Consider the following 20,532-nt stretch of genomic DNA (forward strand, 5'->3'; position numbering starts at 1 on the left):
CAGTGCCGAGCGGAAGCCGGGTTTGTGCTCGCCTTGCCTAGTGTTGCCCCAGCTCTGGTTTCCGGACAAAACACCAAATCACTGACCTCGCCCTCCCGACCTCTGTGGTTTCCTTCCTCGGGAAGTGTACCCTAGTGACCCCGCCGCTGCTCCTGCACCCGACGGGGCTCTGAGCTTCGGGAGGCTTCACCTGGAGCCTCAGGCTCAGTCCCTGAGTTGCCTTCCCCCCCGCCCCCCGCCCCCCGCTCCCTGAGCATAAAATGGGATGCGCCGTAAGCTTTCCCTGGGAACGTGTGGCAGGCACCCGGCATAGTTCGGGTCTCAAGGCAGGCGAAGTCCATGAGCCGCGGAAAGGGCACCACTGCACAGTCCTGTGAAGGAGCCGCAGAAAGGGCAGAAGGAGAGCACAAGGCCACTTGCTGGGGCTTGCTGAGGAGGTCCTGGGCGTGACCTCTGGGACTCCTGCTGGAATGCACGCAGGGTGAACCCGAGCTATAGAACTACTATGAGAATCTTACAGTGTTTAGGAAGAGAGGTAGGTCTCCTGAGCCTTATCCACGGCCAGGAGACGGAGGCTCAGACAGGGAAACGGCTTGTTCTTTTTTTTTTTTGAATATCAATAATTATTTTATTTTTTTATTTTTTAACTTTACAATATTGTATTGGTTTTGCCATATATCAACATGAATCCGCCACAGGTATACACGTAAAAATATGGAACGTTTCACGAATTTGCATGTCATCCTTGCGCAGGGGCCATGCTAATCTTCTCTGTATCGTTCCAGTTTTTAGTATATGTGCTGCCGAAGCGAGCACCTGGTTGTTCTTAAACACATGGCAAGAGTGAAGCCAAGACTGGACTCCCAACTCCAGGGAGTGAGAGGAGAACGCCGCTAAGGGACTGGAAAGCAGCATACAGAGAGAGAGACCCTCCTGGAACTTTCTGCCCTGGTGAACACTAGAACCAGGGCGGGAGGCTGCAGCCTGAGCTGGGTGGCCTGAGCAGGCTGGAGAAAGGGGAGGCTCCTGCTGTCCTTCTTGTCACCTCTTCATGAGTCTCAGCCTCCTGCTTCACCCCCTCATTTCTGATTTCTTCATCTCTTCTCCCAGGCTTAAGGCTTTTTTTTTTTGGCTGAACTGTGCAGCTTGTGGGATTTTAGTTCCCCAACCAGAGATTGAACTTGGGTCCTGGCAGTGGAAGCTCTGAGTCCTAACCACTGGACAGCCAAGGAATTCCCACTTAAGGCGTTTATTAAAGAATATTTGGAGTTTCTTTATTGTGGTAACATATACACATAACAAAATTTACCATTTTAACATTTAAAAAATATTTTATTTTTGGCTGTGTCGGGTCTTAGTTGCAGCACACAGGCTCTCTAGTTGAGGCGTGAGGGCTTAGTTGCCCTGTGGCATGCAGGATCTTAGCTCTCCCACCAGGGATCTAACCCACATCTCTTGTGGTGGAAGGCGGATTCTAACCATTGGGCCACCAGGAAGTCCCCATTTTAACATTTTTAAGTGTACAAGTTCAACGGCATTAACGGCATACACTCAGGTGCGTCCAGTACCACCATCCATCTCCAGAACTTTTTCATCTTCACACACAGAATGAAGTTTCTTACTTTTAAATGTAAAGCTGAATTAAACTTTAGGTATGATTCTTGAAAAAAAATTCCTCACAAATTAACCAAGAAAGTTTGCTTCTGGCCTGTAGTTTTTTTCTGAGGGCCAAGCCCCCCACCCTGCATGTGAAATGTGGTCACTGATTTTCTCAATGGATCTGATCCTCTTCTTTGGTAGAGAGACCCATAGCTGTCTGTACATCATGCAATTCCAGCTTTGTATATGTAATGCGTATGCTTGTGGACTTCCCAGGTGGTGCTAGTGGTAAAGAACCCACCTGCTGATACAGGAGACATAAAAGAAGTGGGTTCGATCCCTGGGTCGGGAAGATTTCCCTGGAAGAGGGCATGACAACCTACTCCAGTATTCTTCCCTGGAGAGTCCCATGGACAGAGGAGCCTGGTGGGCTACAGTCCATGGGGTCGCAGAGACACGACTGAAGCAACTTAGCAGGTAGGCAGGTGTGTGCTAGTGTGTATGTGTTCGTGTGGCAGAGGGAGTCTGAGAGTCCTGTGAGGGGCCTATCTTTGGCCCTGTCTTGAGCCCAAACATAAGCCTGTCTTGTGACTCAGGACAGCTCAGAGAAGTCAGGTTACCTCAGGAACTTTTCCAGCTTTGAGGTAGAGGGTGAGAAGGCCACAGTCAGGCCCAGCTCACATCTCACCCACTCCTGGGATGTCCAGAGTCAGGAGGGTGGAAGTCAGACCAGGATTGGCCATTTCTTGGGCTGAAAGTATCTACAAGAGGGGCAGGACAACACCAGGAAGCCTCCCCTCTTCCTGCTCAGAAAAGCCCACTCTTTTCTTCCTCTGGCCCCATGCTAAGCATTCCTGTGTCCATTCTCTCATGTCTGACCTTTGAGGTGGCATTGGAGGTCAGTGGGGCAGGGGAAGAGAGGAAGTAGCTGAGTCAAGATTTGAAGCTAGGGCATGTTGTTTCGCAACACAGGCAGCATTGGCATTCTCACTGAGATGGTTCATCACTGGGCAGGACTGTCCCACGCGTATCAGATGTTTGATGTGCCTGGCCCTACCCACTAATGCCAGGAGTGTCCCCCAGTCTTTGTGGTAACCAAAAGCAAACCATGCATTTCCGGTAGTATTCTAGGGATCAGGAGGACGGAGACCGGGGTAAGCCCACTCTGCTCTGGCCTCAGCTTCATCTGCAAAAGGGGGAAGTCATCTTTGTGACTAGTTTACATGCTATGGCACACAGTGGGGCTCCAAAAATGTGTTCTTTCGCTTCTGGAAGGGGTAGTTTGAGGCACAGCTGCCCTTCTTGGCAGGGGAACATGAGGTCCCCAGGCTTGAAGGCTCAGTTTTGAGGCAGGGTGCTCCCCGTGTCTCTGCTGGGACCGCAGCAAGTCAATCACTCTTGTATAGTCTGTTGCCCCTACCCCAAGCTCTTGAGGACTCTGCAGACTCTCAATTTTGAAGTTTGCAAAACCTGAGAATATACAGCACAAGGCCAGAAGAGGGCAGCAATGGACCATGAATGGCCCTGTCCCGGCCAAAGGAGCAGGAAAGACCCCTTCCTCTCCCCCACCCCCAATCCCCACACCCAGGTATCTGGGGAAGGAGGAACATGTGGCTTCTACCCTCATGAGGTTCTGCCCATCCAGCATCACAGTGCTCCCCATAGACTCCATGCTCTGCCAAATAATTTTGGAAAGACAAACTGGGGGACATCCAAGAACCTCAGTTTGATGCCCCAAGCCTGCTACCATGTCCTGACTGTGCATCCCTGGGCAGGGGACTAACTCCTTGGAACCCCACTTTCCCCACATGTAAGGCAGAAATAGTGATACCAACCACATACGCCCTTTACAGGTTGGTGAGGGGATCCAGTGAGTTACCTGGGTGGTGTGCTGTGCTGTGTTTAATCTCTTAGTCGTGTCCAACTCTTTGTGACCCATGGACTGTAGCCAGCCAGGCTCCTCTGTCCATGGGGATTCTCCAGGCAAGAATACTGGAGTGGGTTGCCATGTTCTCCTCCAGGGATCTTCCCAATCCAGGGATCAAACCCAGGTCTCCTGCATTGCAGGCAGATTTTTTTACCGTCTGAGCCACCAGGGAAGCCCAAGAATACTGGAGTGATGACTGACGGGACGTGTGCAGTGATGCTGGAGCTCCAAAGGACGCCTGGATGTCCAGTGGTCTCCGCCAGTCTTCACAGACCCCCTGTGTTTTCCTTCATTTTCATGTTACTGACTTCCCTGGTGGCCCACACGACTGGCTGAGCAGCATGGCTTGCCATTTATTCCCAGCAACGGAGGGGAAAAGGGGCAGAGATTAGACCTGCTCCTTCTCCTGAGCCAGCATGTGGCTGGACCTGTTTTGTTAATTAGGAGGCCACATGGTGGGGCCTGGGGTTACTGCTCATACTATGGCCTCCTTAGGCCTCAGTTCTTGGAGGGAGAAGGCTGGGATACCATCACGGCAGGCCCCATCATGTGCCTGGTTTTGCCACCTGAGAAATGGGCACACTTGCTGGGCCCCACTCTCAGGATTAAGGACCAACTGGGATGTAGAATTTTCTAAGATGGCTGAAACAAGATCTCCTATCCCACATTTAAAATATGCTGCTGCTGCTGCTAAGTCGCTTCAGTTGTGTCTGACTCAGTGCGACCACATAGATGGCAGCTCACCAGGCTACCCCGTCCCTGGGATTCTCCAGGCAAGGATACTGGAGTGGATTGCCATTTCCTTCTCCAATGCATGAAAGTGAAAAGTGAAAGTGAAGTCATTGACAATTTTCCCTTGAGTTAGGGTGAACCTCTAATTCTGGCAGGAGGTAATACCGTATGAGTTCTGAGGCTTGGTTGTAAAAGGTGACACAGATTCCATCTGGCCCACCTGGGACATTCACCCTGGGAATCCAACAGCCTTATGGTGAGGAAGCCCAGACCACACAGAGAGGTGTGCTGGCCATCAGAGGCCAGGCAACATCAACTGCCGGATGTGGGAAAGCTTGAGTGACAGCCGCTGAATTGAGCCCATTACTCCCAGAACTATAAGACAGAAATAGAAAGGATCTTTTTTTTTTTTTTTTTTTCTGGTTTGTTTGTTTGTTTTTGGCCATGCCACGTGACTTACGGGATCTTAGATCCCCAACCAGGAATTGAACCCAGGCCCCAGCAGTGAAAGTGCCAAGTCCTCACCACTGGACCACCAGGTGATTCCCAAGGATCATTGTCTTAAGGCAGCAGATTGTGGGGTGATTTGTTATGCAGTAGTCATGGCTCATCAGATCAGAGAACACACAGGGGCTCAGTGACATGGGTGCTGGACAGAGGGCTCAGCTGGTATGTTAGCTGGGCAAGGCCTTGAGTCTGTGTTTCCCTGACTCCAAACCTCATCTTTGCCTTGAGCCTGAAATACTTATTCTGGTTTCTGGAGGTGGCTCTGGCCCAGGGAGAGTTCTCTTATCCCTCCCCACACAGCAATGACCAAGCTGAAACCTCACCTAGGGATGGGCCTAGGGCCAGTCCGCAAGGACAGACATACCCAGACCCACATTCGTGATTTATTACACACAACAATATCCGTCTACACAGAGAGGGGAGGCAAGTAGCTGGTCTGGAGCTGGTGGCTGGGGCCCCTTGTCAGAAGGGGGAACCTCTTCTCAGAGCATCATTGGCTGAGGGCACAGGCCACCTACTCAGGCGTGAAAGCAGCCCTGAGGCTCTTTTCATTTGCATAGCTCACTCAGAGGACTCATTTTTGGGAGGCTGACCAGAGTTCCCCTGGGTGGGGAGACTTGGGGCCATCGAGGCCCAAATTCTGAGCTGGCGGTCCATCTCCTCAGGCTGGCAGTCCCATCACGTCCCTCATGTGGTGGGGGTGTGGTGAAAAACAGGAAACAGACATTCCAGCCTGGGACCTCCGCGCTCGAGGATCACAGGGCTCCCTGCTTCTGGGTCCACGTGGTAGTGATCACAGAGCCTGGCCTTCACTCCTGGCCAGAGGACACTTGTTTTCACAGCAGGCAGGCTGGTTCCTGAGGCCTACAGCACTCGATGGGAGCTCAGCCCGCTTAGGTTGCTTCCCACAGCTCCAGCTATGAGTGCTGAGTGGAAGTCCCGTCCTGCCCTGGTGAACCCAGGGCCTAAGGGGGCCCAGAGCGGTGGGCAGCTGGGTGTGGCTGAGTGCAGAGGCCAGAGAAGCCAAGATCAGTTGTTTGCTATTCATGCCACGAGCCTTTGTGGATGGCATGGCCTGGGGTTCCAGAGCTTCAGAGGGCAGGCTCTTGCAGGGCAGTGGAGCAGCCGGAGTTTCTGCTCTCAAGTGACTGAAAGCCCAACCTGGCCTCTCTGCAGCCTCTCCTGAGCCAGGCAAGTTACTTTCATCTCCTTCCTGGAAAGCCAAGCCCTGAGGGAGCCCTGCAGGTACACAGTGCCCCCAGGGGGCCTGTCCGCTTTCCTGCCAGCTTCACACACTGATTGTCCTGGGGCTGGGCTGGGCACACTCTCAGATGTTAAATGGCCACAAGTATTGGTGTTGCATCCCGTGAAAAAAGATCAATATATTACTGTTTTGTTTTTACAAAAATTAAAAATGTCCACATGGATCTATACAGGTTGTGAACTGCGTGCTCAGGATCACTAGAAAAGGAGGGAAAGACTGAAGGTGAGGTGGGAACTGGGGGGCCCCAGAAGCCCTGTTTCTGATCTGGGTATCCCTGTCCTGCCTATTTCCTTGGGAAGAGGTATGGCCTCCCAATCCTCTCATCCCAACCTCCTGAATTCCACCCTCTCTTGGGGTGGGGGAGGGACAGTATGAACAAAGTCTCAGGGGCTGATGGCTTTGCCCTGGCTGGGTCAGGGCTTGAGTGAGCCCTGTATGACCAAGAGGGTGGTTTGCTCACAACCAGGATCACAGCCCTGGGTCTTGGGCCACACGATGGGAGAGTCAAATCTAGGGTTACTTGGGGAGACCCGGCTGTTCCATCACGATGTAGGGAGCGGCAGGCACTCAGCCCCAGGGTTCCCTTGGCTCTCCCACTCCTCCTAGCCTGCCTTGGAGACTCTTCCCTGAAAGTTACCTTATGCCAGCAGCCAGGCACAGGCAGTCCATCGGGGCCCTGGAAAGGAAGAAGGTTTCAGTGACAAGGAGGCAGGGCTGGTCAGCAGCTCCCTGTGCTCCGCATACTCCTGCCCCAGGAGGAGCTAGCTGCAGCCCAGGGAGCTGCCACCTGAGGCCAGGGCCTGAATGCCTGCCTTGTCCACCTGGGTAGTCAGGTCATGGGACACGACAGCCACCCTCGGTGCTTGTTCTAAGCATGCCCGCATGGGCTTTGCTGGGACACGAGTAGCTGTGGGTGGAACCAGGACACCACAGAGTATAGGGCATTGTGCTAGACATCCCCAGGCCAGGAGCAGGCCTGGCCCTGGTCCCACCAAGCACCTGTGTGTCTTTCTGTGTGGCAGCTGTGATGAAGGTTCTGGTAGCTCACCCTGTGGTCTTGAGAGCTTTCAGACATGTGTCCAAGAATATATGAAGGACAGTCCAGGAAATGGGATTCCCTTTTGGCCTGTCCTGGTCCCTGTGTTTGGATCTGAGTAGCAGACAGGATGGGCTGAGGTCAGGGTGGACACTGGGCCAGGGTGGGGAGGTGTGTGTGTGTGATGGGGTTGGAGTGGGGATAGTCTGGAGCCATCAGACACAAGCAGGGAGGTGGGTTTCCTCAGGCGGCCTGGTGGTGGGGAGCTGGTGATGGACCAAGGCTGACCCATCAGTCAGCCTAGTGTCCCTGGTGGACGCCATAGTGGATGACATTTCACTCTGTTCTGAAGCACACAGGAAGACCATGGACACAGGGGAGCATGCCCCCCACCCCCAGCACTCTCATGCACCCCTGGGGGCTGAGGCTGGGGCCCAAGGGGAAGTGGGGAGGAGGGACAGAATGGAAGGGAAGGCAGGGCAGGGCAGTGGGCACAGGCAGCACAGAACGCCCAGCACAGCAGAGCACACAGCACACAGCAGGCCAGGCTGCATACCGCCGGGCAGGGTCCACCGCCCCTGGCCAGGCCCCTGGAACCTGGCGCCCCTCGCCTGCCTCTGCATCTAAGATTCTCCTGTTTCAGAGACAAAGGCTTAATGACTTGGAGGGAAGTCTTGACCAGGGCCTGGGGCTTGGGGCCGGGCCCCCCTGTCCCCTGCTGTCCCTGGTCCTTTTAGCGCGTGCTTGCCTCCCCGCTGCTCTTCCTGTTTTTTCCCATTGCCTCCTCCAAGCCATCTGGAGGTAGGGATTAGAACTCCTGTTGCATGGATAAGGAGACTAAGGAACAGAGGGCTAAGTGACCCATCTGAGGTCAGAAGATTGGACTTTGGGGTCCCTTGCCCTGCCCTTCTGGAAGGGGATACACAACATGGCTTCTCCCCCACCACAACCCTGGCAGAGATGGGGGGATGTGAGTAAGTGGTGAGTTTCAATATGGAAACTCAGTTATTTTTCCTGTCTTTTCTGAGGTCCACTGGAAGAGTTTGACATGTAAACCTTCCTTGCCTTCTAGAAGGAGAGGACTGAACTTTGGTTATTTCAGGTATCAGATCTGGTGGGCCACAAGAAGCTGTGGTAAAAAAGCAGTAAAGGAGAAAGGCTGTGAGGGGAAAGGGCTTTGGGGCACGCGGAGGAGATGCAAGGGGTGAATGTGCAGCTATCCAGACCAGCAAAAGCCTCCTCTGGGACAGGACAGACCCTCAGAGAGGTAAGGGTGGTTCCATCTCCCTTTAGGTCCAAAGAAGCTGAGTAGAGGAACAAACAGACTCCGTCCTTGACCAGGCTTCCATCTTCTAGATGGAGTGGGTCCCTGGGCCTTGCCCATGGAGGGGTTATGACCAGAGTGAGAGGAGCCTTGGTGATGGTAGAGATTAGAGGGTAACCCCAGCAGTGTGGACACCCCAGGGCAGGGCACATGGGGCCTCTGGGACTTGCGACTGAGCTCCGAGGGCTGCAAAGACTTGGGTTTGGGCTCCCTTGTCTCACCAACACGTACCACAGGACAAGGCTGGTCCAGGCCTGGGGGTCCCGGCTCGCCCTTCTGGCCTTTCATTCCTTTCCGACCTGGGACACCGCGATCCCCCTGGGCAAGAAGGAAGATGGGGTGTGATGGTGGCTGCCAGGCCCAGGGCGCCTCCAATGTCCCTCACAGAGATGGGCCTGGGGCCGGCAGGCCCCTGCCCTGCTGCCCACAGACCAGCCTCTGCAGCCTTCCTCCCCGCACCCACCCCGCCTTCTCTCTGCTTTCTTCCTGCCTCCCATGTCCTTTCCTCTCCACCTGCTCCCTCCTTCTCTTTGCTTGCCTCCCTCCTTCTCTCCTCCTACCCTTCACATTCTCTCCACCTTCCCCACCTTCTCTCCACGCTCGCTCCGGTCTCCTTTTTCTCCTCGAGGTCCAGGGAAACCCTGTCAAAAAGATTAAAGGTTAAACCTGACGATGAAGTTTGAGGTGTGCTCTGGTTCTCTCTTCATCTCTCTACCTCTCCCACCCACCTCTGCCCCTTCCCTCCGCACATATCCATGTTACAAGCTGGACCATCCCTGGCTTCCAGGGGACACAGATGCGGGGTATGAGGATGATGCTGAGAAAAGCCTGCATTCAGGACACTGGCACGGCTTCCTCCAAAGTAGAACACCACTGCTGTTTATGGGTGGAAGCCCTCAGGCAGAACTGCTAGCAAAAAGCTTTGTGTCATGTCAAGTCAGGTGCAGCAGACACTGGCCCAGGCTCGGCTGGGGGCTGAGACATAGCAAACCCATGGAAGTTTATATCACCATCTTCAGCAGACCAAGAAATGGTGCTCTCTGTTCTCTGCGCTTGGCTGAAACTCTTACGCACCCACCTACCCATCCATCCATTTGTTCATCTGTCCATCTTCCCAGTATCCACTAGGAACTGGGCTTTGGGCTGAATGCTGAGGGCAGAAAACCAGATTTGATGAATTCCCTCGTAGGTGGCACTAGTGGTAAAGAACCCGTCTGCTAATACAGGAGACATAAGAGATATGGATGGGTTCGATCCCTGGGTTGGGAAGATCCCCTGGAGAAGGGCATGGCAACCTATTCCAGTATGCTTGCCTAGAGAAGCCCATGGACAGAGGAGCCTGGTGGGCTATAGTCCCTGGGGTTGCAAATAGTCAGACACGACTGAAGTGACTTAGCATGCACACTCTTATATTTATTATGCTGTTTATTTTCTGTATCTTCTGATGTATTGATATCATCAAAATCTTGCTGGCTGGGGAGAGGCTGCCTCTCCTAGAGGTAGCCAACCCTTAGATATAGCAAAGAGCTAGGCAGGGAGCATGCCTTTCAGATGTAAACCAACCAATCCTGGAACAACCTCCTCTATCTAACTCACACACCAAGTCAATATTTTCCCTGCCCCAAATCATCCCAGGGCCAGGTAGCAGGCAACTAGAGACCATGCTTAGAGCCCAAAGCCTGCCAGAATTCTTCAAACTAGCCAATCCTAAACTGTTGACTCTGCTCTGCCTCGCTTTCCCCAGAGAAATGCTAGTAAAATCCCTGCCCTAGGTTTCTCCCCCACTCCTTTCTGCCTGCCAACCAAACCTACTGTGTCTCCATGTGGTTCCATGTGGGGCATGCCCTTTCCTTGAGAACTGTAAGTAATAAGTTCTTCTTTCAAAGGCCTGTGTCGTCACTAAGTCGCTTCCATAAGTTAGAACCCCGCAGGTACAAAGGTACAGAGTCTAACGTGACAGGCAGTGGGGTGCAGAAGATAATGATCAATACTCATAGTGATAGAGATCTGAATCAGACACCATGGGGTACCAGGAAGAGGGGCTCTTCTGTCCAGGTGTGAGGTCAGGAAAGGCTTCCAAGTAGACTCCCCATTTCAGCTGGGCCCATTGGAGTGGGTTGACTTTTTACTTTGGCCTCACCATATGGCATGTGAGATCTTAGTTCCCTGACCAGGGATCAGGATCAAACCCCTGCCCCCTGATTGAAGTATGCAGTCTTAACCACTGGACCACAGCGGCCACAGTATTGGGGGCATAGAGTCCCTTTTGCTCCACCACCACTACCTCTCTGGGTCCACAGCCTGAGCTGGATTCAGTAGTGTCTTCTTCTCCTGGAACATCAGTGGAACCCTCCAGTCAGAAACTCAGCCTAGAGTTCTTCCTCTTCCTGTGTGTAGGGTGCCACTTTCTCCCTAAAGTTTAGGGTAGGCACCAGACTTGTTGCAGCCTACCTGCATCTGGTCACCATTTCCCTTGCAATAGCTATCTGATTTTCCTGGGAGCCACTCTCCCTTCTCACAATTCACCAACTCCACCCCCAGATCCAGGATGGAGCATTATGAGCAGGTCTGGCCAGTTAGGGAACTGCATTCTTATGGCCAAGTGACATTTCAGCATTGGCCCAGCTGGGGCCGATGAGAGTTGATGAGACTTTTTCTCAAAGAGTAGCGAGTGAGGCAAATGCCTTTCTCCAGGATTTGGACTTAGAGGGATGCAAGTTTGGAATTCTTGGCTCCATCTCATCACCATGCAGAAATTGGAATGATTCAAGAGGAAGAAGAGACAAGAGAGGGTGAGAGGTTGGGTTGTGTTGACATACTTGAGCCCTGGATCTATGTGTCACACATATGGAGTTTTCAGTTATGAGTCAGTTTAAACCAGTTTAACTTGTGTTTCCCATCTCTTGCAACCAAAAGATACCTGATCCAATCAACATTGGATTAATACTTCTCTTCTCCTTCCTGCAGTACTGCCATAGCTGAAGCCTTATCATCTCTCACCAGGATATTGCAACATGCTCCTCATTGGTCTTCCTACCTCCCTACTCCAATGGATCCACTCTCCATCCTCGATCATCCCCCCATCTGTCATCTGTCCAGCTATCATCCATCCATCCACCATCCATCATTCGCTTGTATCCATCACTCATTTACATACCATCCACCCATCCTTCCTCTACCCATCCCTCCACCCACCCATCCTCTGTACTGTATCCATCATCCACCATCCACTCAACCACCCATCTATCTATCAAGAAAGCACCTACTCTGGGCTGTGTGTTGGGTTTGCACTGTGGACAGGGGTGGAACCAGTCAGTTGTAGTCTAGCCATGGGGAATGGGGACACATCCGAGCCATCCAGAGGGCAGCATGAGGGCAAAAGTTACAAACGGGAGAGACCCAGCCACAGTGGATGGTGAGCTACTTACATCTAGTCCTGGCTCCCCGGGTCTGCCCTGAGAAGAGACAAAGAGGAGATGTGAGGAGGCTGAGAAGGAGGTGTTGGGAACACAATTCACAGCCCTGTGAATTGTCGATAGAACCTGTACTCTGGCCCCAGAGACCAGTGAAGCGCAGGGGTTGAGCCCCCAGGACTGAGTGATACCATTGTTGGGGGACATTAAAGGAAGGTGGTTACCTTCTCTCCTTTGGTTCCTGGCAGCCCAATAAGGCCTGGTGGGCCAGCTGGCCCCTGGGTGGAAAAGGAATGTGTCAAGAGTCATGACAATTATAGAAATTAGCCCCTCTAAGGATGAACAAGGCTCATGACACTCACAGGCAGGCCACTGGGTCCTCTCTCACCCGATGAGCCCTTCTCTCCCTTTGCTCCATCCAAGCCCTGGAAGCAAAGGGGAGATACCAGTTAAGAGGGCCAGACAGATGGCAGAACAGGAAAGCCTGGGGCCTGACCGGGAACCAAGGTGTGCGGGGCAGAGGGACAGACTCCAGGCTCTGACAGGCCCAGCCCTGGCTTCCTTCTTGTGCAAATATCAGAATGTGGGTGTGCATGTTTTATCCTTTCTTACACATGGGCTTTTTCACTAATCCTGGAAGGTAGGTTATAGTCACACCCATTTCACAGAAGAGGAAACAGAGGTACAGAGAGGGGCAGGGACAGGCCCACTTGCACAGCCAGGAAGTGGCAGAGCTGAGCAGCCACTGGGTTTCTGAGTCCCCGTCTTGGACCTCATCCCTGACAGCAGCTGCTTATTCTAAACATCATCTGGGGAGGCCTCGGAATAAAACAGAACCAGAAGCCGCACATCTGCTCAAGCTACATGCTCGGCCCCACTCAGCTTTGGGATTCTATGAGTCTGAGGCCCCGCTTGGCCTCTGAGCTGGGGATGCAGAGATGTGGTCTCCCCCAGGGTAAATGAGGGAGATGCAGTGAGGCCAGCTGGCCTCCCTGGGTGAGGGGACATGGGCAGACCACACTCACAGTTTTAATTGGAGAGCAGAGAACACGATGTTATGTAATATACACCAAAGCCAGGACTTTGTATCCAGGCTGTGGGCAGTTGAGAGACAGATGTGTGCTTGAGGGGAGAAGAGGGGAGGGGGCAAGTAACGGAGAGGCGGAGTGTGGGCTGGGGAGCACCAGCTCTGAAGATGCTGGCAGGGGCTTGGGAATGGCCAGGCCATGGGAAGAGGCAGGGCTGGTCCGGGGCCGACTGTGGGGCCCTCACTTTGCCTGCTAGCAAGAATTTGGGGAACCAACCAGGCTGTGAGCCTGCAGCAAGTAGGGGCCGGAGTTCCCATCCATGCTTCAGAACTCACCTTGGGACCCTGCATCCCCTGAAGGCCCTGGAGAAGGAGGAGAAAGCCCCAGATTAGAAAGGCCATGAGGCTGGGTCCAGACCTCCCAGCCAGGCCCTCTTGCAGCGGCCACAAAGGCTTCCAGGCCACTCACTGGCCCTGTGGCTTCCCAAGCCCAGACCTGGGCTCTGCTCGGCTTGCCTGATGTGTCTCCTCCCCGCTGGGGTACCCTGTTGTCCTCTGGGCCTAAGCCCGCCACCCTCTCCACATCCCAGCTGCTTCAAGCCAAACTTTCTTACCATGGGGCCTGGGGGACCAGGAGGGCCTGGGGGCCCTGGCTCTGCTATGATCTGGGCCTAGGAAGGGTCAGAGGTGGATTAGTTGCCCATTGCCCCTCCACCCCTCACTTACCCACACTTGAGCTCATCGGACATTGGAGGAGCACTCCCTGGGTGCTGGGCACTGCGCTCCACACTGCCCCCAAGAGGCACTGCCGGGTGGGAGGCCCAGTGCTGGCCTTTGGGTTCAAAGATGGCCTGAGGCTCCCCGCCCCCCCACTGCCCTGAGCTTGGTCAGGCCAGGTGGTCCTGTGTCCCAAGGCTCAGGGCCCCAGCCAGCCCCCAGCAGAGACCGTCAGCAGTGCCCTTACCAGGCTCTCCTGTAGCTTGTCAGATGCCGACTCTCCCTTCTCTCCCTTGGGGCCGTTGGCACCCTGCGGGACAGGATGGCCCTGAGCCCTTTCTGTCTGTCACCAAAATTGCCACCCACGGGGCTCAGCACCTCCCCTTCCTTCCTCCATCAAGCAGTGCATCTTCAGTAGCTTTCCCTAAATCAGTGGGTATTCCGAGAGCATCTTAACAGCAGTATACGTTGTTTCCTGTGGGGCAGCCAGGGGCTCTAGGAGCAAAGACCTGGGGTTCAAATCCTGGCACCAGCTCTCTAGCCGAGTGAGCCTCATGGATGGACAATGGATGTGATGTGGTAGCAGCTCTTCCCGTCTGGCCACGCATGACAAAAGCAATGTTAAAATGACGATGAAAGTGGGTCCCTATTCTCAGCCCTGCCCATGTGTCCCTTTGTGGGAGGGGAGGTTATCACTCCCATTTTAGAGCTGAGGAAACTGAGGCCCAGGGAGGTTAGGTCACTTGTGCTGGGTTCCAGAGTCAGTGAGATGGAGCAGGATGCAGACTTGGGCTGTCAGAGCTCCCCGTCTAGTCATCTGCCATTAGGCAGGGCCTCCTTATTTCACCTTAAGGAGGGCTCTCGATGTAAGTGGTAGGTCTGCCTGCAGGGGAGGAAGTGCGGGCTCAGAGTCAGGGCATCCCAGCGCTTCCCTTCAAAGGCCCAGTGGGCTGGGGCTGAGACTGGGCTGAGACTAGGACCACAGAGTCCCAGCCCCTGGCAGCCACCGTGGGGGGCCCGCATTCACCTTGGGACCCTCACATGGGGCAAGTAGCAGAGGGGCTTACTCAGCCACCTACCGGGAGGCCTGACAAGCCCATCTCTCCTGCTTCCCCTTTGGGTCCTGTTGGTCCGGCTTCTCCTGGATCTCCTTTCTGTCCTTTGGGACCCTGAAAATCACAGAACAAGATACAGTAGGCACTTTCCCTCCCCCCATGCGGAGCTTATTCTAAGGCAGGCCAGATCCTCCCTTCTTCCTTGTGGGTCTTCTCCTCCAGACCAAGTGATGAAGGAACAGAGGGGCCTGGCTGGCAACACAAAAGGGGCAGTCCCCGCTTGTCTTACTGCAAGCAGGGCTGCAGGGTGGGGCAGGGGGCAGAGCAAGTGGGAATGGGTAGCTACTGAGGGGGTGCATATGGGATCAGGGCCAACCCTGTGCTCACATCTCAGGAGCCAATGGTGAGAGCCCCTAACCCCATATACAACCAACCATCCCTCGGTCACCCAACCAGCTGCTGCAGTCCTTCATTCGACTGATTGTATAACGTCCACTCTGAGTCACACTCTAGGGACCAGTGCTAAAGGCACATCCGTGAATGTTAAGTGATACCCGTGGACACTGTCGTGTCTACGCAGGATCATACACATGCGTGTATACTTACACCGATACTAATAATGACAGGGAGATGACTCTTTGTTATTACATGCCAGGCACTACTCTCGAGTGTGTTCCGTGTGCCGTTATTTAGCCCTCAGCCCTTTTACCATCTTCAGGAACTGAGGGACCGAGGAACCGAGGCTGCCAGAAAGCGAGTAGCTTGCCTGAGGTCTATGGGCAGAACCGGGATTTGGCTCCAGAGCAAATGTTCTGTTTTCTAGACCTCTGCACGCACGCGTGCAGAAACAGACACAGACACACACAGACACACACACACTCAGCCTGACACAGTATCAGGCACAGCATCACCAAGGAAATGAAAGGCCCAGAGACCTTCTCTCCGTCGATTCCAGGAGCACCAGGCAATCCGAGTTCGCCCTGGAAGGGAACAGACAGCAAGGTGGGGTTATGGTGCCCCGGGCCCTGGAGGGATTTGTGGCCAGGCTGCCCCCTCTGACCAGCGCACTGGCCCCGGGTTGGGTCCCTGAGGTTGGGCCTTCAGGAAGAAGCTCACTGCGTGCCTAGCAGTGCCTCCTCCACTTCCTCAGCCCTGTGGGCAGGTGCGGCCATGGCTGTGGTAGGTGGAAGCTGAGGGTCCAGGCCACAGAGCCCAGGGATGATGGCTGGGACCAGATCCTACCTGATTTTAAAGTCTTGGGCCCCTTCTCCTGAGCCAAGTGGGCAGGTGTGAACGATACACACAGGCCATAGGAATGGCTCTGTAATCTACAGGACTTTGTAACATCACGAGGGGCCCATTTATGGATTATATGTGTGAATGAGGCATCGCAGGGAGAAGCCAGGGCCAGGAAGAAGGCACCCCGCTTGGTTAGGAAGGAGCAGGGCCACCTCCTCTGAGCCCTAGAGGCCAGGCCAAGGTGCCTGGAGAGAAGCAGAGGCAGAGAGGAGACCCTGGAGGCGGCCCTGGAGACAGAGACCCGGGGGACCACACAGTTACGTCTGCACTGACCTTGGCTCCGGGGATCCCTGGTGGCCCTGGGGGCCCCTGTGGCCCAGGAGGACCCTGTGTGTGAAAGTCAAGGGGTCAGTGTTTAGGTGGGGCCTCCCCATCACTGCCCACCCCCGTCTCCATCTTGAGGCCGTAGACCATATAGCCCCCTTCCCACCTAGTCAGGTCAGGCCTGTGTCTTGGGGGAGGCCTGGCGGATGGTACCAGGTATCAGGTAAGACGGCACAGTGTCTAGCCCTCTGCCCTCAGTATACGTTTCATCACAATACGCTTCTGCTCAATCCCATGACAGCTCTGTACTGCCTCTAGAAGCAAACGTAAAACCAACCCCTGCTGGCACTCAAAGCCAGCCCCAAACTGTATCCCCAGCAGAGGCCCAGCACTGTGGTCTCTGCCTCTCCTGTGACCTCTGGTGCTGTCCGCTGCTCCCGGGCATCCCTTGGTTTCACGGGGAGGGGACAGCATATTCACTCCCGCGCTCCCGTCCCTGCCCAGGCTTCCCTCAGGCCACCTGCCCCCACCCCTGCTCAGGCCCCGTCACAAAGGCTGCTGTCACTCAGCCCCCAGTCCAGCAAGCCCCAGGCCTCTTCCCTTCACCTCCTCTCCCCTACCTGCCCCCTCCTTTTTAAAGATTGAGGCATAGTTGATATACAATATTATATATGACATACAATAGTATATACTATTATAATCACTATAATATAGTGCTTCAAATCACTGTCCAAGGTTATACTCATTTCTAGTTATTATGAAATATTGGTTATATTTCCTGTGTTGTTCAATATATCCTCGTAGCTTATTTTATACATAATAGCTTGTATCTCTTCACCCCTTACCCCTATCATCCCTTCTCCCTTCCCTCTCCCCACTGGTCATCACTAGTTTGTTCTCCATATCTGTGCATCTGCTTATTTTTTTTTTTTTTGTTATGTTCACTAGTTTGTTGTATTTTTTTAGATTTCACATATAAGTGATGTCATATAGTATTTGTCTTTGTCTGATTTATTTCACTTAGCATAATACTCTCCAAATCCATCCATACTGCTGCAAATGGCATTTTAATGGCTGAGTAGTATTCCACTGTGTGTGTGTGTGTCTGTGTGTGTGTGTGTGTCTGTGTGTACACATCTTTACTCATTTATCTGTTGATGGACACTAAGGTTGCTTCCATATCTTGCAACCTGCCCCTTCCTGTCGGTGCCTCCATTGAGATGCCCTGGTCTTACTCCTTCTTCCATTCCAGCCACCCTCCTCCAGATTCAGGCCCAGCACCTGCTTTCCCGGTGGCCTCTCTGCCTCGAGTGACTCCATCTTCCACACCATTCCCCAGCTAGCCTGCCCCTCAGTATGTGTTTTTCGACTTCACCCCTCTGTGTCTGCCCAACAAATCCAGTCATCGTCCCCATCTGGCATCCACAATCCACCTCCCCACTTCTCTGCTCCCACAGGGCTTCTCCTTGCGGCTCTGGAGCAGCCATGTACAGGCGCAGCCCTGGGCCATGCCACACCACACCACGCCACGCAGGCCTGGGGTGGGCACCGTTACCATCAGCTCATGCTTCCCTGAGGCTTGTGGGAGACAACTGAAATTGAAGCTGGGGTGGGATTCGGTGCTGACACCCAGTCTTTGCAGACCACCTCTCCCCACCCCAGCTCCTCTCCCAGTGCCTCTGAGCAGCTGGCCCCCAACCTTTCTCTCCAGCTGGTGATGGGTCCTGGGCTTGCCCAGCACTGGGACAGGGCTGAGGCCGCACAACTCCCGAGTCTCCTGGAGCAGGCCTTGCCACGCTCTTCTTTCTCACCCAATGGTTGTTAGGAGATCAGCCTTCTAGCCTCTGGTTCCTAGAAAGGCCCCGAGAAGCCCTGCCTCTTGCTTCTGAAGGGTGAGCTGTCCTTTTTTGCCTCAGCCTCTGAGGAGCTCAGGGCCACATGGGCCCATTTACAGTGGCTCTCTCAGCATCGTGTGGGACTCCACACAGTACTGATTTCCATATTAGGTACCTGGTGACGTTACCTAATATGTGTTAAGTCTCTGTGTTAAGCTACCCCTGGTCCGTTGTGTAAAAAAGTGTGCAAAGTGGGTGGATATTCCCTCAGGAAAGGAACGCTAGGGGTCCACCAGGAACGCTACCTTAAGGGCTTCCAAGATCCTGCCATCGTAGTCAATTACCACTGTGTCTCCTTGTTCGCCCTTGAGGCCCGGGGGACCCTGAGGCAGGAAGAAGAGGAAGAATTTCAGGGAGGAGCATGGTGGGCATTTTTGTTTCACCCCGAGAACCTAGTAACTGGGGCTGCACACAGGACTGTGACCTGTGGGCCAGCTCTCTCAGCTGGACCCTGGGCGGCCCCCAGCGTGGTGTCTTCTTGAATTCTCTCAGGAACTGGCACCCTGGCTCACTGAGTGAGCATTCTGGGGGCCAGGCAGGGGGTTACACAAGGGAGAGGGGAGGCCTGGGGCAAACTGAGGAAAACACCTCCGCCTCACAGGAGGTGCCTGTGATCCGCCTTCACGTGAGAACTGAAGCCCACTGAGGCTCGTCCTTGAGAGAAAATGGACAGCCTGACTTTGATGTGAAGTTCTTCAGATTTTTAAATGTTGGCAAACAAAAACACCCAAACCCTCCAAAACACTGCCAGCTGGAGGCTGCCCTCGAACCTCAGTTTCTTAACCTCGGGGGGAGGCTGCATGCACCAGGCGCTGACACTCCCATTCACTCCTGGTTCCGAGTCCACACCCACCCACGCACATGTCCACATGTATGTGTCTGCACACGCCCTTGTCGACAGGCACAGACGTGTGCCCTGCTGCTGGCCTCACCTTTCCCCTTGGAACCTCCCCTCCCCTCTGGACTCTTCTCTGCTAGAGCAGCAGCGGGTGTGAGCACTTTGCTCAGGCTTGCGGCCAGGTGCACCAGAGAAGAGACCCGGCCAGGGCCTCATTTGCCAGCTGCCTCCACGGTCACAGCCTCTATGGAACTGGAAGGTGTACACTGAACTGCCATGCTCAGTGCTTAATCCAATTCCCTGGCCATCCGCACCAGCAGGCTGCCAGCTTAGACCTCTGTCTTGGAGGAGGGAGGCAGCCTGTGGGAGCGTGAGGGGGATGTGATTGCTTGAGATCACAGGGCCAAGAACAAGGTGCTGATAGGGGCTCATCACTAAAGATCTGGGACCAGTTGCGGTGGTTGTGCTCCAGCGACAGGGGTGAACTGTGAAGTGGGGCTGGGGGAAAGGCAAGGCCCCCATATGTCATGTAGGATAACACCATCCGTGACATATCGAAGTCTATGTTGAATGTGCCAAGGGAAAGAGTCTAGGAGGGCAGACTCTTCTTGCCTGGGGAGGAGGAGAAGAGGGAGGAGGACGGGACTCTCCTTTTCACATCCATAATTGAACATTTTACCCAAAGCATGTATTAAGAATTAAAAAGCAAAAAACAAAAACAAAAACAAAAAAAACCCCAACCCACTAATGAAATATTAGTATTAAAAAAAAAGACTACAAGTTCTCAGAGCTCCACTGCTCCTCTGGGGTATCTGGGGGACAGGGGCTTTGGAAGGAATGAGGTCCCTGGATCTCATTGGTGTGGCTGGGGTGGGGGGACTGCTTACCCGCTGCCCCATGGCTCCATCAGTGCCTGGGTGGCCGGGCTCCCCCTGTGGAGACACATGGCTGCAGCCAGAAGTTCCCCTGCCCCCTCCAGTGCCCTCTTCCCCAAAGAGCACAGGGCCGAATGGATGTGACTAGCATCTCCCAAGTTGAGGGAGGAACTGTGGGACCTTCCTCTGGCCCCTTGTTGTGTAGACAAGATGGGCCACTGAGGCCCAGGGGCCCAAGGCTACACGGTGAAGGCCTTGTCACTACTTGAGACCACCTGCCACCTGACTCCAGGCCAGCCTCTGATTGCCAGGGCCCAGACCCTTGGGCCAGGGACCTTCTGGACTCCCAGCTTAAAAGGGTAGATTGGAGGTGAAACCAGTACCCCCCAGGATGGGCCTTCGGGAACCAGAGAAGCTCACATGATGCCACCTTGGGCCCCAGGGCTCTGTCTCTGCCATTCTCTACCTGCAGCCCCTTTGCTCCCTGACTGACCCTGCAACAGAGGCGTCTGCTGTGGAGCTTCCAGGCTCTGCAGGCTTCCAGAGGAGGTCCTGAGAACCTGCCTGAGCCTACCCTGAGGTGGGGGTGGTGAGTTCAGTACAGCCCCCAGGACTCAGGCCCCAGGCCCCCTTCTGGTTTGGTCTTAATGCATGGTTGGAGAAACTCAGGGGCTCAGTCAGGTTAGAGGAAGCCTGGCCAGGATTTGGTTGTTGTCTTAAGGGGATGAGGCACCAAGGAACACAGCCAGTTCCTGGCTTG

At 54.2% G+C, this 20,532-nt stretch overlaps 1 protein-coding gene and 1 non-coding gene across 2 annotated transcripts in view; both read right to left on the bottom strand.

Moving 5' to 3' along the window:
• Window positions 1–708: 708 nt before the first annotated feature.
• On the bottom strand, window positions 709–816 carry LOC129642466 (U6 spliceosomal RNA). The gene has a single exon (XR_008709736.1). It is a non-coding gene; the product is annotated as a U6 spliceosomal RNA (small nuclear RNA).
• Window positions 817–4,714: 3,898 nt separating this feature from the next.
• Window positions 4,715–20,532, bottom strand: part of COL23A1 (collagen type XXIII alpha 1 chain) — a 406,818-nt gene continuing 391,000 nt past the window's right edge. Inside the window, exons 13-27 of the mRNA XM_055551748.1 lie at window positions 19,785–19,829; window positions 18,305–18,382; window positions 16,174–16,227; window positions 15,537–15,581; window positions 14,626–14,715; window positions 13,794–13,856; window positions 13,444–13,500; window positions 13,166–13,192; window positions 12,165–12,227; window positions 12,027–12,080; window positions 11,818–11,844; window positions 8,977–9,030; window positions 8,621–8,707; window positions 6,667–6,705; window positions 4,715–6,226 (exon numbers count right to left, since the gene is read on the bottom strand). Of these exons, the coding sequence (XP_055407723.1) occupies window positions 6,224–6,226; window positions 6,667–6,705; window positions 8,621–8,707; window positions 8,977–9,030; window positions 11,818–11,844; window positions 12,027–12,080; window positions 12,165–12,227; window positions 13,166–13,192; window positions 13,444–13,500; window positions 13,794–13,856; window positions 14,626–14,715; window positions 15,537–15,581; window positions 16,174–16,227; window positions 18,305–18,382; window positions 19,785–19,829 (786 nt within the window). The 3' untranslated portion in view covers window positions 4,715–6,223. The remainder of the gene's footprint in view (window positions 6,227–6,666; window positions 6,706–8,620; window positions 8,708–8,976; window positions 9,031–11,817; window positions 11,845–12,026; window positions 12,081–12,164; window positions 12,228–13,165; window positions 13,193–13,443; window positions 13,501–13,793; window positions 13,857–14,625; window positions 14,716–15,536; window positions 15,582–16,173; window positions 16,228–18,304; window positions 18,383–19,784; window positions 19,830–20,532) is intronic.

Source organism: Bubalus kerabau, chromosome 1 (genome assembly GCF_029407905.1).
Source record: "Bubalus kerabau isolate K-KA32 ecotype Philippines breed swamp buffalo chromosome 1, PCC_UOA_SB_1v2, whole genome shotgun sequence".
Classification (NCBI taxonomy): domain Eukaryota; kingdom Metazoa; phylum Chordata; class Mammalia; order Artiodactyla; family Bovidae; genus Bubalus; species Bubalus kerabau.